Below are 18,357 nucleotides of genomic sequence, written 5' to 3' on the forward strand. Positions count from 1 at the left end.
AGAAGGGGTCCTGTAGGACCCAGGGCCTGGCACTTCAGGCATTGTGTCTGGTGTATGCTACACGCATTCTGTTATTGTGTTGTTTCTGGTCTGCAGAGGGGCCAGCTGTGTGCAGAAGCTCTAATTGCCTCCTGTGGGTAGTACTTGGTCTCTTGTTTGAATGTGGTGAGTTTTAACTGTGTGTGCTCTGGTCTGCTTGTGAAATGAGACCTGTCACCACCTCCACCAGAACGGAGATTATGCCAATTTCTCTGATCTGGAGACAGAGTGCGGGAGGGGGTTTGTGCTGGTTTTCTGTGGGAAGGGCCCACCACACTGGGACTGAGGCTAGTGTGGCTGAGTAGGGCAGTTCCACCAGAGAACAGGCATTGAGACTTAGCGTAAGCAAGTTTGGCAGCCAGTGTTGTTGTTGCACTGCTTTCAGCAGGTGGCTGTGTGTTTATGCTGAGGGACTGAGTAAGAAAATGGCACCGCGCAGCTACTTTGTTCCAGGAGAGGTGTCTCCATTAATGCTGCCTCTTAGGGACATGCTTCAAGAAGAGTAAATGATCTCCCTATTGTGTGCTCTAGGTACTTTTTGGATCACCGTTTCCATACTATATGCATCCAGGTTGTTTGCCTGACTTCTATCCAGGAGCAGTACAGTGTTCTCCAGGCTCTATCCCAGGCAAGCCTTGTGACCTTTAAAACTCTAGGCTTTAAGTCCCACTGGTTGAAAGCACTCACAGAATTCAGCTCCTCTTGCTTTCCAAACCATTGTCTCTATGGGGAAATGTTTTCCTTGTGTGTTTTTCTGTGTGCTTCTTTCTCTCTTTTCCTTCTCTATGACCACAGCTCCCTCCTCTCCGCAGAGATTGCAATCTGTTTATCCCGTAACCCACATCTCTTCACTTCCTGCCTTCTTCAACCTGGCCTCTTCTGTCCTTTTAGCTGCGGAGTTTGTTCTTTCAGTCTTCAGGTTGATTTCTGGGGTATTTAGGATGATTCAATACTTATCTAGTAGTATTCAAGGGACGAGGTGGGCCTAGGGCCCTCCTATTCTGCCGCCACCTTCCTCTCTTTGCCTATTCTTTTTATTTTTAATCTCCAAGAGCACATAACACTGATGCCTTTCACCAGTAAGTGTTCAATAAATAACAGATGAATGAAAACTTATACCAAAAGCCTTTTAAAGGTAGACACTATAGTTCTAATGAATCTGTATGACATTGTAACTCAGGTCTCAAAGTGGCCATTGGAGGGAGGAAAAAAAAATATTAGTAACATTTATTTTCATTACAAACTACTAAAAATGGCTACCTCATATGGGGTTAATTATATACATATATTTATCATTTTAATGTAAGTAATCATATACAGAAAAGTGTGCTTAAATGTACAAAAGCACTTAACTACTAATTATGTGTGAGCATTGTATTATCATATTCTCAATTATTTGCTAACACACACAGAAAATCAAATTGAAGTCCAAGCTCTTATCCCACTATCTCTTTCCAACATCTTTCCCTACTAGTCCCCTGTCTTTAGCATGCTTTGCAACATGGCTTTTCAAAGACAATTTGTTGAACTGAGGAATAAATGAAGAAAGAACCATGCACCTAACATTAATGCTACCTACCATTACACTACCATTAAGGGCAACAGTAAGAGGAACTTATATTATTACACACTGTAACTACAATTATAGGCTTCAGGAACCCAAAATTATGGTGAAATGAAAAGCCCCCAGAGCAGGTAATAATATTCAGAGTATAATAACATTATATAGCTTTCAAAAAAGATTAAAATACATTGAATTACTTATATTGCTTTCTTATAAAACAGAGAAGATCAAATATTTTAGGTATTTTTATAAAAATAATAAAGGCCATTTCATATAAAGGAACCCCTATTTAGACTCAAGCAAGGAAACTTTGAGATAGAATTCAATATTTAAAAACAATGACAAACATAAACTTCCTTATCAGAATCCCACTGGTATTTTATTGAAAACACAGTATACTGGCTTTTATCAGAATTCATGTAAATATCATGGTTCACTTTTAGTTGATAAGGTTTTGACAGAAAATTTTACAGTGAACTGAATTGAAAAGTATTAAGATATGCATTTCTATTCACAGACTTTAAAATATGTAGTTTGGTAAAACTTATGTTTATCTTTAAGCCAAAAAGTGTATGATATCACATTCCATAAAAAGGTCATTATGACACTTCGAGAATGGAATTTTTTGGGTGTGTCGGCAACTCTATGATCTTTGTCTTTAAGGAGTGTTTATTTTATCATGACCAGAGAGTATAATCTAAATCATATTGTTGACACTGATTTATCTTTACATCCTTCAGTGAAGATAATAGTGAATTTGGCTCTCATTAGGTAAGGAAAGAAAATTGTATGCATGTGGAGCAGTGATTCACATAGTTATGAGCTTTCTAGAGGAGACATGTACATTTGTCAGAAGATAATTACAGTACAAAATTTGCAAATATCGTCAGCCAAATATATTACAACATTATTCTTTGTAGAAGGCAACACACACTTTCTATATATGGAAAGATGGCCCCCTCTGGTATGGTGTTTCTTATACAAGGTTGTACAAAAATGCAAGGATGAGATGAGGGCTGGATGGTTGTTTGTCAAAAGAAAAAAGCCCGAATAATCAATCTCCTTGCCCTGAGATGACCGTCATCTAACTTGTGATATCTGTTGGATACCCATGGAAATAAACTGTGCATAGTTGTTTTTTTTTTTTAATTTGGTGGAGAAATGAAGAGATGCTTAAGAAAGGTGGTGGTGGAGGTTATAGAAAAAGACAAAGAAGGAAGAAATATTATGCCCAAGAGATCCGGATTTACATTAGGACAATGATATTCACTAAATAACCTTAGATCAATTAACTATATTGTCTGTAACTTTCCTCATTTGTTGAATAAGGGAAACTATTTATAATACTCACTTTTCTACTATGCTCATGACAACAGAATAATATAAAGAAACATTCTGTTTTGTTTTCTTTTTAGTTTAAACAATCAAAGCCTTTTCCCCCCAACACTGTTTCAACAACCCCAGGTCCCTGCTAGACGAGTTCTTTTGTCTTAAGATTGTGGCTGAATTTTTTCAACAAAAGTTATAATCAGAATGATTCTGGAGTCATTCAATTGCTCTTTGTGTAGATATAGCCAGAGTTCAAAAAAATAATCATGGAACTTTTATTAAAGACTTTGATCTTAATAAAAAAATTAAACACATCCAAGTAATTATTTCCCATTTAAATATCACTGTGCCTACTAAAACTGCTTATTCAACTTTTGGATGATGAAATCTCCCAGGTAGAGGTGTAATGTGTAGTTAAAAATGAATCTTGAACCATGCTATTATCATCTTGTCCAGATTGGCCAATTTGTCTCAACCCCATCCTGGAGAGGATAAAACTCCTTTGCTGATTCAATTCTTTATTCAATACAAGGGTCTGTGGTTTAGATTTAGTGGCGAATTATCCTGAACACCTGGCCAGAGTGACTTGAAAAAAGACTATAATTTATTTCGCACAGGCAATCAGATACCAGAAGTATAAAAAATACTGGTATCATATAGCTGCCTACATCCTATGTGTTGATAGCAACACAGTTCCCCACTGCCACAAAGCTCTCCTCAATTTGCCAGCCTCCTCTCTTATCTCCCCATCCTCCTTCTCCCTCCCACCCTCCAACCTTTCTTTTAGTTCTCCTTTCCTCCTTCCCTCTCTTTTCCCCTAATATTCCATCCTTCCCTCCCTCTATCCTCCCTTCCCGTCTTCCTTTGTCTTCCCCTCCTTTCTTTCCCAAATTGTTACATTTAATTATCATTTTCAGTAAAAAAACCTCTAGACATATTTCCCCCTCATTCGATAGATTGTCAGTAAAAGGAAACAATGAATAATTGTCAAAACAATGTTGTTTCAATTGTATGTAAACATGTGATCAATTAGGAAAAGAGCATTTTAAAAACTCACATTTCTTTGACACTATAAATTACAAATCACCCTCTGCTATTAATTCAGAATGTGAGGAAATCAACTTGGAGCTTCATGTATGCTTTACTTTTAAAGGTTTAATTTGTATATTTCACATCTGTATCCTTTTACAATCTAATGGTATATTTTTGACTCTAAAGTTAAGCAGTCAAGTTGCTAAAATTTTTACAAATGTTTATTTACTTTAAGAGACAGAGAGAGAGCGTGCAAGTGGGGGAGAGGCAGAGAGAGAAGGAGAGAAAGAATCCCAAGCAGGCTCTGCACTGTCAGCACAGAGCCCAATGAGGGGCTTGATCCCAGGAACCGTGAGATCATGACCTGAGCCAAAACTAAGAGTCGGACACTCAACAGACTGAGCCACCCAGGTGCCCCAAGTTGCTTAATTTTTTAAATGGCTACATTTTATAATCTTTTTAAAAATTTATAGTTGTTATTTTAACTTCCATTTTTTGCTTAATATAATTCACTTAGTAAAAATTACTGTTGTTTCAAAACAGTGACAGCACATTTTTTCTAAACTGAGAAATTAACTTAATGGTAAAGGAGAACACAAGCTTCATCTCAAGTATATAATTTTGAATTCAAGGTCTAGAACTATGAAAAGCTAACTTGCCCAAATTTCTGGTCCTTATTACCTTTCTGGGAACAATATTTCAATCACTGTATGTCTAAGGTTTCACCTGAACTTCCTAAGTTCAAAACTAAGTTCTCCTAGGTTCATAAAATGTTGTTACAACCTCTCACCTAATTTGCTGCAATTAAAATCCCAAATTCCAATCTCAGTCAAAAATGAAGCTATTATATCACATTTCATTCACATTATTCATCAAGCAATCAACACTTATTGAGAGCCAGCTACTGTTGGTGCAAGGGTCAAACTTAAATTTAAGGTTCTGAGGCATGAAGAGTCTTTATTTCAGGTCTCCACAGAGGAAAGTTCAAACAGATAAACATATTGCTTCGATTATGATCATCACCTCCAAGTCCCCTTTATTTGCTGCATCCTTCATCCTGTTCTACATATTCAGGGGACATTTATTGCTCATTGGCTGCTCCGTATCTTTTTCCTTTCCTGTTTGCAAAAGACCCCAACTTCTTTGAAGGGGAACAACTTCTCCCTCACTGTGAGGGGTTTTGGAAGGAGTTGGTTTTAAAGCAAAGTTCCCTGCTCTCCTCTAGCTAAGAGTTGGGTTTGTGACCCAGTCAAGGTCAACTGGATCCCTTTCTCCAGGATTTTGCATTCTGAAGAGTTACGCAGTATGCAGAAAAAAAGAGTCACAAAGACACTCGAGCAGTTCCTACAGACCAGATGCCCAGGCACGCTCAGTATCTTGTCTTTCCTAAGCCTTTTTCCACTGACTCCATGCCAGTTCCAGCACATTGACTTTCTGCTTGATTCAATCACAGGATGTTTTCTGTTGCTTACATCCAGAGAACCCTATTGATATTCAACTAAACTACACTTGATGATTTTACTTCTTTATTTAAACTCCTTTCAGCGTTGCCACTGCCTGCAGGCTATAATCAAACCCCCTTGTTCTAGCAAGGAAAGATCCCTATTTTTTAGACCCATCCCTGTCTATGCAACCACATCAATTTCTTCCCCACCCCCTTAATTTCAGCCATTTGGAATCGTAATTTATATAACACACTACTCTGTTTTCCGCCTCAGTGAAAAGTGTGGCTCGTTTCTTCTGCCAGGATTACCTTTCCCTTTTTATTTACCTGATTAATGCCAGCTTGTTCTTTAATACTTGCCTTGAATGTTATGTTCTTCAAGAAGCTTTTCCTGACAAGAGAAGCTCTTTTCTCTTCCCTGGCTTAGTCAGATGTCCTCTTCCTGAAGTAAGTCCCTAGAGCATCTCCCAGCCATGCCCAAGGGGGCAGAAAACTATGGTGGTTAAGGGTGGGGGCACTGGAACCAGACTGCTTGAGTTCAAATTCTACTGCTATCTCTTTACTACTTGGCTTTGGGCAGGTTATTTAACCTCAATATGCTTTATTATCAATCTCACAGTGTTGTTGTGAGCATTAGGTAATACATGTGAAGTACTTAAAAGTGACTAGCATATGACTAGTGTTAAATACGTGCTAGGTATTATCCAGAAATTTATTTCTATCATAGTGCTATTTTTGCTCTCTTTCCTTCACCTACTTTAATCTGTGCATTCCTATCCCAACTCTGTATTTCCCAGGCACTTAGTAGTGGCTCAATAAAAATGTGTTACATGTATATATGAACAAATTAGCACTGATAGTGTTTTGTAGTTTATAAAGTCCTTTTGGAATATTACCTCATTTCTCACACCTCAAGTATTAAATTAAGGATTGTTTTATTTACAGTTTTACAAAGAGAAAAATGTTCCTTGATATTATAATAAATACCTCCCCAAACCTATCATTTTCTTGTTCATGTACACACACATGCACATACACACACTCACACTTGTTTAATGTTTACTTAGGGTCATTTTACTGGCCAGTTAGTGATTTAAAGCTATAAATTATTTTTTATTATAGAAATTATTTTTTATCAATTATTTTGCATTATTTTTTTAATACAAGGGGAAGAAGCAGGAAAAGCACTCTACTATTGAGCAAGGGAAGAGAATAATATATATAACATTTATATCTATCTATATAAACATGATATACATGATATCTCTATCGTGTGTGTGTGTGTGTGTGTGTGTGTGTGTGTGTGTGTATTTAAAAATTCCTGGCTTTCTGTGACCCTAGGCACGGCATTTGAGCTTTTCCTCTGAATTAATTTTGGATCTATATTTAAAGATTATCATTTTGAAGAGGCATCAAATTAGTGGTCATTTCTGAAAAAGACAAACTTATTTTTGTGAAGACTACTGAGCAGGTCGATTCTAAAGAGATCCTAAAGGCGAGGATCACAAACTCTTCACAAGGGAGTGGGGACTTCCTCTTCCAATCTAACACCTAGTGGCTTTTACAGGTGGCCATAACATCAATGGCAGGATGGCCTGTAGATGTGGAAATGAGCTCTTATTTTCATGTAGTATTATTATTTGACAGACAGTCTGCATAATACAAATTCTGTGAGCAGGCAGATTTATAAGCTAATATTAATTACTAACATCAGTTGAGGACTTTTAGTAAGGAAGGCAGGATAGGAAGCATTTTCCATGCACTACCTAATTCAATCCTCATGACAACTTATAATGCAGACATAGTATCATTATCCACGTTGTACAGATAAACTCAGGTTCAGGGAGGTTGGATAACACACCAAAGGTCACAAAACCATAGTAGAAGGGTCAAGCTTTGAAACCAGACAATCTAACTCCAAGGGCCTTGCCTTAAACATTGTAACACGTTGTTTCCTCTGGTTAGTAATACCTCTTGAAGTATTGGTAGAACTCAACATGATACTGTGAAAGAACATCTCTCTTATTTCTGTATCTATCAGCACCCTGAAATTGGAAATGCATAGCACTGTGTCTGGCATAGACTATGTATATAAAAACATATATGCCACTAACCCGTAGCCACACTTACATGGGTACTGGCAAGCAGTGTATGTAGTTAGAATGTTTAGGCTTAGGAACCAAACAGACTTGGATTTGAATTTTTGCTCTGCTACTTACTAGGAGCATAACATCTCAAAGGCTCATGCTGAAGAATGTATCTACTGATACTTGTTATAAAGGAGTAGTAAAACATCGGGGCACCTGGGTGGCTCAGTCGGTGAAGCGTCCGACTTCGGCTCAGGTCATGATCTCACAGTTGGTGAGTTCGAGCCCCGTGTCAGGCTCTGTGCTGACAGCTCAGAGCCTGGAGCCTGCTTCAGATTCTGTGTCTCCCTTTCTGTCTGCCCCTCCCCCTCTCGTGCTCTGTCTCTCTCTGTCTCTCAATAATAAATAAACGTTAAAAAAAATTTAAAGGAGTAGTAAAACAAATTATACATATTTATATACTAGTTACTATGTGCTGAATACGAATGTGAATCAGTGTGTCCTGTGCCCAGAAAAGTAAAGAGACTGTGGAATTAGTTAAAAAAAAAGTATTCACATCTTACCAAGTGAATAACTTTTACTAATTTTTTCTCATTCAAAGAAAAACAAAAGCAAAAGTAAAGTTTGGATGAGATCTTATTTCCTGGCTCTGTGTCCTAAGACCCAGAGAATTATTTGACCACAATCATGTTATTTGCAAGTAACAAAGAAATAACACTTAATTCAGGTGTCCTGAGTCTAAAATCAAGGTACTTTGGATGCAAATTGTTTACTAGCCAGTTTTTTTATTCCTACTGAATTGCTAAAGTTCACTTTAAAAGAAAATGTCTGCCTTACTCCTTTTCTCAAAAAGTAGCTGTGTACTAACTAAATATCTTCAAAGAAATTTATTACTTCTGTAGAAAAGATTTGGAAATCACTTACCAGTGAAATAACTACAGCAAATAAACACTTCAAAATGATTTTTCTTCTTCATTCAAAAATATAAAAGATACATAGTGTATTTGTTCTAGCTAAGTCAACCAGATTTATATCAATGGATTCCTATGTTTCTAACTGATGTCATGATTTTGCAGAATGGATTCCAAGAGGCTGAGAAATGCAATCTTTGTATTAAGAACATATGTATTTGACGATGGCATTGTATAAATTCCAGTATTAACATCTAAAGTATTGAAAAATATATTATGTTTGGTACTCTTCTTTTCTAAAAAAATTATAACTTTCATTTATACTTAACATTAAAGGAGGAAAATTGGCCCAGACAACTCAAAAGAGTGAACAACCAATTCCCAGTTTATTATATTTGATTCTGTAATATATTATGGCTGAAAGCTTCCCAAACAAACAGTTTCAAGGTAAAGAGCTCAGTTGAACTACTTATTAAATAGATTTTTTGAAATACTAGTTGTTAAGTGAATTTCATTAAGCCAATTATACTTGTCAAGTTTATGGTTTTTTCCTTGTATCATTCCGTTCTAATTTATGGCTGTTTTAGAAAATGGCATTAACTTTTTTTCTGGATCATCCTCAGGCTGAACAGAGTAGAGACAGTGTGTGGCTGACAGAGAAAAGCTGCCTGAAACCTGGTGGGAGAAGGGTCTGGGAGAGTGAACTGACAGGTGGAAATTTTTCCCTTGAAATCACAAATTCAACCAGGCTTTCGTTTTTTCCCCATACCTTCTGCTTGATGATCATTTCGTTGATGTCTTCAAGATCACCCACCATCACTCTCTGTGATTTTATAACTCGATCCAGCAGAGACAGCCAGTCGGTAAGTTCTGTCCAAGCTCGGTTGAAATCTGCCAGAGCAGGCACCTCCAACAGCAAGGAAGATGGCATTTCTAGTTTGGAGATGGCAGTTTCCTTGGTAACCACGGGTTGTGTCACCAGAGTAACAGTCTGACTAGGAGCTAATTTTTTTTTTTCAAAAAGGAAAAAAAAAGGAAAGAAAAGAAAAATTAGAAACACAAGCAAAGAAGCCAATGTCAATAACAATAGAACAAGCTTAATTAAAGCACAACAATTTGAGCCGAAGTATTATTTATGACATAACATATTTTTTCCCAGCAATGTGAATACTTTTCACAGGATTACATGATAGGATAATTCAGAAACTCAAACTTTTCATTAACGTACATTGAACAATCGTTCAAAATGATTTTGCTTATTCTCATGGCTGGACAGTTAATTTAATTTCAAGAGTCCTCAAATAACAATTCTATAGACTGTGGAATTAGTTCAAAAAAAGTATTCACGGGGCGCCTGGGTGGCTCGGTCGGTTAAGCGTCCGACTTCAGCTCAGGTCATGATCTCGCGGTCCGTGAGTTCAAGACCCGCGTCGGGTTCTGGGCTGACAGCTCAGAGCCTGGAGCCTGTTTCGGATTCTGTGTCTCCCTCTCTCTGTGACCCTCCCCCGTTCATGCTCTGTCTCTCTCTGTCTCAAAAATAAATAAACGTTAAAAAAAAATTAAAAAAAAAAAGTATTCACATCTTACCAAGTGAATAACTTTTACTTATTTTTTTCTCATTCAAAGAAAAACAAAAGCAAAAGTAAAGTTTGGATAAGATCTTATTTCCTTGAACGGGAAGTAAATTACTTTTGAGGTGGTGAAAATCTAGCGAAATCAAAGCCAATTAATTTGGGAACAGCTTGTCGTATTTTTTTTCCCTGTTCTTTCAGACTGGTCATAACATGACTGGCAGTGGAGAAAACCCAAGCTACATTATTTTTGGTAAACCAGACCTAATAGAATTTTCTTCTCTGTGATTCTTTACCACAACACTGTGGTCTGGGCAGGGAGATCATCATTACCACCAATTTACACAAGGTGAAACCAAAATTTGGGAAAGTTAAAATACTTCTCCAAAATCAAAATCTACTAAATTAGATGGAAGTTTCCAAACAATCTATATTTTAAGAATGAAGGCTCTGAGTTGAGTGATTAAAAGGGAATTCACAAAAAAATAGGTAGCCCGATTAAAAATCTGCCAAGGACTTGAATAGACATTTCTCAAAAGAAGACCTATGATTGGCCAACAAGCACAGGAAAAGCTGCTCAACATCACTCATTATCAGGGAAATGGAAATCAAACCCACAGTGAAGTATCACCTCACACTAGAGTTTCATCAGGCAGAACAAAAACAGAAACCATTAGCTGCAATGTAAATGAAGCAGTATTAAGTAGCCATAAAATGTAGATTCTTCTGTACTGAATTTATAATACTTGATATTGGTATAGAACTTTCAGCAGTGTAAAAGTGTCTTTTCAGTAATTTTTCTACTTGGAGTGGAGTAGTGTGGAGCACTACTGTATAAGATGGCACATGATAATGGTTAACATCCAAAGGCGGACTCACTGGCTAAATATATGAAAAGTATATAAAACAGTGCCAGAAAATAACAGCAATATCAGCACAGTTTCTGACACTGGCAGGTAATAATGTTAGGTATTACTATTTTCATCAACGCTTGATAAAAAAGAGACATAGAGATGAACAAATACAGTGAGAAGTTGGAGATATGGGGTAGAAATATGTGAAATATTTGGGAAAACCTCAAAGGTTTTATGTGGCTCTGTATTTACTAAAGGGGGCTGAGCTTGCTGGTGTGAACTGATATTAAACACCCACAAACAGCCACACAGCAGGGAGATGGAAGCTAACTGATGAGGGGTACAGAAGGCCTCATCGAGTTTAAAGTCGGTAGCCTCTGAAGCCCACTACATCCAGGAGACCGGCAGCAGAGAAATAGCGGATGACATAGTTTAAAGGGACACTTTGAGAGAAAGCTGCAAATGACAACACTTCAACATGAGACCTAAGAATCATGGACAAGAAGGGACAAGTGGGCCATGTGGGCATTCCATTCTAAGGTAGCCATAAATCAATTTTCATGTACTTCGAAAGCTGTCTTCTTGTTAGAGAAGATGATGAGGGAGACTGGAGGGACGTCTCCTGTGTCTCCAGCTTTTCAGGGACAACAAGAATTTCCTACAGATGGAAGAAATAATCTTGAACCAGGCAGAAAGAAAGAAAAAAAATGTAGGGTGTCAGATAGAATCAAAATTAATGTCAAGACATAATGATTGAAAAAACAATTATACTGAGGAGAAAAAGAAATTGTTTCTTGAATCTATCTTGCTACTCTCAGGCTCTTTCTAGAAAGAGTGACATATAATCTGCAGCAGAAATAGCATCTTGTGATCCAACACTCTAGTAGGAAGCATGGGGTCCAAGAAGATCTAAAAATCTTAAACGGGATTCCAAGAGATGAGGCGAATCTCTGAAGAGGCTGCATGGGTGAGGATGAAAAAAAAAAAGCTAAATTAAAACATTACTGTGGGAGCTAACTGCTGAATGCCTAGCTGGCTAGAAAATATGGACAATTTGTCCTGAAAATAGATACACAACAGATACTGAGGTAACATACAGTACTTTGGGATGGTTTCAAGGTTCTGGGAAGTGTCAGACAATGTTTTTTTGTTTTTGTTGTTTTTAACTCGACTTATTGAAAATCTAACCCTCACAAGAGCAGGAAGGACATTTGTTTCTTTCTAGATTTACTTTTGGCCAACAAAGAAGTGCTCAAGGAAGTGGAAATGGTCATGTCCTCTGAAATCTCCATACAGTGAAAGATGAGAATACAGACAATTATCAGATTTCTCAACTGTTTTGAAAAAAAAAAAAGTCTACTGAAAAGAAAGGCTGGAGCCAGAGACTTGAACAACAGAGAACGATTCAAGATGATGAAAAAGTACAGACAAATGACATTGGGATGATAATATCACAAAGTTCTCTAATGAGGGGTAAAAAAAGAAGTAACACCAAGTACAAAGTCAGCTGAAGCAGATTTAGAGGAAGGTTGAAAGGTCAGCAACATAGCCATGTGTGTGCCAGCCATGGGCAGATGATCTCATTTATGGACCAGTTGGGCCCTTCCTTGCTGCTCTGCTCTCCCCCAGCACTCAACATCTGAAAACTCTATCAGAGCGGGAAAGGGAGGGGAAATTGGGTCCCCCATGTTCATGCCTCTAGCTCCTGTACTTTGACAGGTCCTGGAATACAGTAGGTGCTCAAATGATGTCCTCTGAATAAATGAATGAATCTAAAGACACAAATCCATGCACATTAAGCTTTTCAGTAAACTTAGGGGCCTTCTACCTGTGGGGAGCTCTAAAAGACAACAACAACCTTGAAGGATGGTTTCTCGAAGACTAGAACACAGAATGTCCCTAGGCTCTCACTCTTAACTATTCGCAGAACAAGAAAATTAGAGCCACTGCTTGGGGTAGACAATGGGAGGTCAAATATTAAAGAGAGAAAATAGAACCAATCAATTTTTTTGTTCCCCATTTTTCTATCAAGGTGGGGGCGGATAAAAGGCAGGAAAGAACACAGGATCAAGAAGCAAAGTGTAAAACAAACTATCTAGGGCCAGACTGTTGGATTTAAATCCTCACTCTGCCATTTCTTAGCTGCTAACCCTAGGCAGGTTACTTAAGCTTTCTGAATGTCAATTTACTGCTCTGTAAAATGGCAATTATAATAGTACTTCTCTCACAGACAGCTGGCATTAACATTTCCTAGATATACAAACTTGGATGTGATTACAGGCATTTTGAGGCAAGGGATTATATCATGCTTGATAAACTGAACTTTTGTGAGCCTCAGAGTATTCACCTACATAATGGGAAAGAGAGCACCAATCTCATGAAATTGTTCTAAGTATTTTATGAATTGATATATGTAAGTCATCTCCCAGCATTCTTCTGACAGGAGGTGCACTGTGGGTATGTGTTTTCTTCTCCTTTTCATTTTGCTGCTCAAACAATGTTTACTGGCTCCTGATTTTCTAAATTAGCATGCCATTCTGGACTCTGGGCTCTTTGAACTAGAATTCACACACCAGCCTCTTCTTCCTCCATTCTTCCCTTCCTCCACCCCAGTCTCTATTCAGTATTCTCCAATGAGCACTGGCCATTCCACACTTTTGTGCCTTTCTGTGAAAACTCTCCTCTCCCTTCCCGAGATGAATATTCCATTTCCTTTTCCAATCACAACTCTCGATTTCTGTGATTTATGGAGAGCCAGGATAAGCCAATAGCCAAAACGTCCCCATGAGGCACAGAATTACACTATTCTTTGGGGTCTTAAACATTTTCAAGTCTTCAACATTTCACTACTTAAATCTCATCATCAGTAAGAAGAACAAAATCTTTTATCTTTATTAGGTTTTTGTTTGTTTGCTTGCTTACTTGCTAGAGGGTAGTAATTGATAGTAACTGAGAGCTGGATTCTAAACTAAGGCTAATTTCCATCTAGTTCACATTTTATTAGGGCCAATTCTATCTAGAACACTATTTGAAATATTTCCCTTTTCCTAAAAAAGACTTGCTTCTAGATCCACGCGCACACACACACACATATTTTATTAAGCAAGATGTTTCAAAGGAGAAATTTTAAGGTCCTGAGAACATCTTATTTTATGATGCATATCATATTGATTCATACTACATTTTTAGGTGTCGTTACTTTTATCTAAAAAGAAAAAAAAATGAAGTTTCTTCTTTTCCCCTGTCATGCTACTTGAAACATAAGCAAATCACTTCGTTAGGTGAAGTATGGGCTGGTCAGATCTGCAACGGGGTGGTTCCAAGTGGTTTTTCCCAGACTGAGCAACAGAATCTTGACTCTAAGGGTCAGGCAGGGATATTAAGTCTTCCCAGAGTTTTCCAGTAACTCCAGAATTTAAAAGACAGAAAGAGAATTTGTTGCGAGTTCTCTCAACTCATAATCCTGATCAGGTAAGGAGTTAGGACACATAAATGACTATACAGAATCTTAGACCCAAACTTGTGGGATAAGTTTCCAGGTTCTTCCTAAGAAGCATGGCAAATGGCTTCCCCTCTAGCCAGCACGTGCCCCATTTAATGCCCCACAGTCTGATATGCTTGCCTGGATGTCCACCCCTTGGCTTGAGTCACCGTCCAGGGTCACAAGGAGTTGGCCTGGGAATGGCTGCTTGGGATCCCAGCCTCCCGAACCACAATGCAGACCAAGGTTATTCTTCTCAAGTGCATTGATTGGGGGAAGTATCTTTTCCAGGATAGTGTCACAACAGAAAAATAATTACAATGATGTCACACTATTAACTGTCTTTCCAGCAACAGATTCTGTTGTCTTTCCCACTCTGCCAGTCAATGCTAGAACCACATGTATTAATTACAATGTGTATAATTAAGCTGAATAGATACACACATCATATACGTGTGTATACATATCTGTATAGATAGATGTACACACAACACACAGAGCTCGTACAGTCTGACTACTGATGACTACAGCATAATGTTTTTCTCATGCATTCATTAGAAAATTAAAAATCTCTACTAAAAACTGTGTTTTCTTTCCATAGTTAAGCAGACAGAAAGTCAAGCTCAAAAGAACGGAAAGGAATTGAGTTTGGCACACTGGGATAGTAGCATGAATAACAGTAGGTGTATTACAAACCACAGCTTTTCTCTGAGTATTTTGTTAATTAAAAGGTGTTGGCTTCAGGAGGGAACTCTCATTTTTTTTCAGAAGTGTTTGAAGAACATTTCTCTGGTCTAAAAATTTAATTGGTTTCAAGGGTACATGATTAGTCAGACTAACAGCTTTACTTAGAGCTTTAAAGGAGCTACTAAATCTTTTAAAAAACACATACACAATGTGTTTGGCATACTTCCTTTGAAGTATTCACACGTGGTTTTTCTGTAATTCACAGGTCTCTCTCTGGTTGATAAGAAAGCAAGAAGCACATATTCTCTTCCTTGCTTTGTTGTATGAATGTGGGTAATGTTTTTGTTTTCTTTACTTTTATATGTGAAAAGTCAGTCAGCCGACTAAATGACAAACTATTGGGTGCACGCCAGCAAAAAATATCTAAAAGTACCATTCCGTACATGTGGTCAAAATGCATTAGTGTTTAATACTGTCAGTTATAGGAATGATTGTTTAGCTATGTCCGTATCACCAAGAGATAAAATAATGGGCTCCATGTAAACAACATTGGGGAATACTTTTCTTTTTGAATATTTGAAAGTCTGGCAGGTGGCTTAATGAAATATGTAAGAGTTACAGAGTACATTTTAACAAAGTTACAGATCACATATGGACTCAAAAAGAATAGCTATTATGCAGTGGGTGAGAAAAAAAACTTACTTTTCCCCTCTAAATATTTGTTACCTGTAGGTACACGTGGAAAATTAGAAACAAATGTTACAAATCCATAAACATTTACTTTTGTCTATATTCTTTCTTATCATTCTAAAGAGGAAATTAGGGGGGCGCCTGGGTGGCTCAGTCGGTTGGGCGACCGACTTCGGCTCAGGTCATGATCTCGCGGTCCGTGAGTTCGAGCCACGTCAGGCTCTGTGCTGACAGGTCAGAGCCTGGAGCCTGTTTCGGATTCTGTGTCTCCCTCTCTCTCTGACCTTCCCCCATTCATGCTCTGTCTCTGTCTGTCTCTAAAATGAATAAACGTTAAAAAAAAATTTTTTTTAAATAAAATAAAAAAATAAATAAAGAGGAAATTAGGGGCGCCTGGGGGGCTCAGTCACTTGAATGTCTGACTCTTGATCTTGGCTCAGGCCATGATCTCACAGTTCGTGAGTTTGAGCCCTGGATCAGGTTCTGGGTCGACAGCGCGGAGCCTGCTTGGGATTCTCTGTCTCTCCTTCTCTCTTTGCCCCTCCCTGTGCGTGTGCTCTCTTTTTCTCTCTCAAAAATAATAAATGCATAAACGCATAAATAAATGTTAAAAATAAAAATATAAAGAGGAAATCAAATATGTGACTCAACTAGCATCAATTATTTACATTTTCACACAATAAGAGTTTGTGCTAGAGAATCAGAACTCAAGGATTCATGTTAACCACCTGTATTTCTGAATTTAAGGAAAAAGAATGTTAGGTGTGAGAGCCACAGACTTTTAAAGCTCAGTGATGCTACTTTATCACTTTTTGGCTGATTCTTTCCTGCTACAAAGAATATAATCCAAATAAGAAATATTTGCTGCTACTGTAAGGAAGAGAGATTACCACCCACACTCTGATTACTACCATTTACTCAGGGTTTCTTACATGCCAGGCAAGGTTATTTATAAGCCCTGTATTATTTAATTTTTGGTGAACAATATCCAGGATAGGCATTATTCTCATTTTACAGAAAGGTAATACTTGCCTAAGATCTCACATTAACAAGTGACAATCCCAAGACAAATGACTAACCACTACACATATTTCTAAAAATGATGTTATCATCAGACACTTTTTCTACGTGTTCCATCCAATATGCAAAAATGATTAATTACTCGAATACTTGTGACTCCAAGAGCTATGGTTTACAGCATATAGTACCTACAAAATACATCGAATATCCATTCCAGCGAGAGAGAAATCACCTTGAACTAGCCATCAAAACATGGATTAGAGCAACGAAGCGCATCTGGCTTCCTCCCACAAGTTACATACAACTCTCGAGGAATGCCTCCAATCTGACTTCACCCAAATATGTACTCTTCTTTCAGTAATTTGAAGACAGAAATCACCTTGCCTTTTCTTTTTTTCTCAGCTTGCATCTTCTAAGTCACATTACATGAATTCTTCCGATATGCATGCCGTAAAAAGCCAGGGTTCACAACCTCAGCGCTAATGACATTTTGGTGTGGATAATTCTTTGGTGTATGTTGTTGTCCCATGCACTGTGGGGTGTTTATCAATATCCTTGGCCAGAGCACCTCCCCAGTTGTGATAATCAATCGTGTTTCCAGACATTATTGAATGTCCCCTGAGGGGAGGAATGTGCCTCTGTTTGAAAAAACTGATAAAAAGCTTTTAAAATTCTTCTCTCCCTCAGTCTCTATTCTCCCTCCCTACTGTATGTGTGTGTGTGTGTGGGGGGGGGTTCATATACTTGTTTAGTATTTGCACTGGACATCCTCTATGCCTATCCAAGTTTGAATCCTCTTATACCTCAGAAGTATAGTTAAGTGCAGTTGTTAAGGACTTCTTTCACCCACATGAAATAGGGTAGACGCTGAAGAAACAGTGAACATCCGCAGCTATAGCTGACAAGGAATACCGAATTATTACACAGGAAAGATTTTGATGGTACAAATAAAAGTATCTCTGGTAGAGAATAAACGTCCACAAATTATTTTCTTTCTTATACCTAGCACCTTGTAATGAGATATTCTAGATCCTCTCAACAGGAGCTATAGTGTATTTCTTTACTACTTGAATACGGATTGGCCGAATTGTTCTGGCCAACAAAATATTCATTTTTTTAAGTTTATTTATTTATTCTGAGAGAGAGAGAGAGAGACAGAGAGAGAGAGAGAGAGAGAGCATGAACTGGGGAAGGGCAGAGAGGGAGAATCCCAAGCAGGCTCTGTGTTGCCAGTGCAGCATCGGACACGGGGCTCGAACTCACAAACTGTGAGATCATGACCTGAGCTGAAACCAGGAGTCGGACACTTAACTGACTGAGCCACCCAGGTGCCCCTGGCCCACAAAATATTCATAAACATGATACAAGCCAAGGCTTGAGAAATGCTTGGACATTGGGCTAGGCTTGGTTACCCTTTCACCACTACGTGAACTATGCTGGCTCCCTAAATAATGAAAGGCAAGTGACCGTGTCGTACCCATTGCTTCGTCCAATAACTAACAAGTGCCAGGTACATGAGTGAGACCATCAACTACCAGCTGAGCATGAATCTGTAAATGAGCCCAGGTGAGACCAGTAAAACAAGCATCAAGATAATCCAGGCCCAAAGGAGACCCAAGGATTCATGAGTGAAATACAGGATTTTTGC

The 18,357-nt window shown here is 38.1% G+C and overlaps 1 protein-coding gene across 16 annotated transcripts in view; it reads right to left on the reverse strand.

Moving 5' to 3' along the window:
* Positions 1-18,357, reverse strand: part of DMD (dystrophin) — a 2,092,562-nt gene that overhangs the window by 616,020 nt on the left and 1,458,185 nt on the right. For all 16 annotated transcript variants that reach the window (XM_053201917.1, XM_053201921.1, XM_053201923.1 and 13 more), the window contains one exon: positions 9,176-9,408. In XM_053201917.1, coding sequence (XP_053057892.1) covers positions 9,176-9,408 — 233 coding nt within the window. The remainder of the gene's footprint in view (positions 1-9,175; positions 9,409-18,357) is intronic.

This window comes from Acinonyx jubatus, chromosome X, assembly GCF_027475565.1.
Source record: "Acinonyx jubatus isolate Ajub_Pintada_27869175 chromosome X, VMU_Ajub_asm_v1.0, whole genome shotgun sequence".
NCBI classification, from domain to species: domain Eukaryota; kingdom Metazoa; phylum Chordata; class Mammalia; order Carnivora; family Felidae; genus Acinonyx; species Acinonyx jubatus.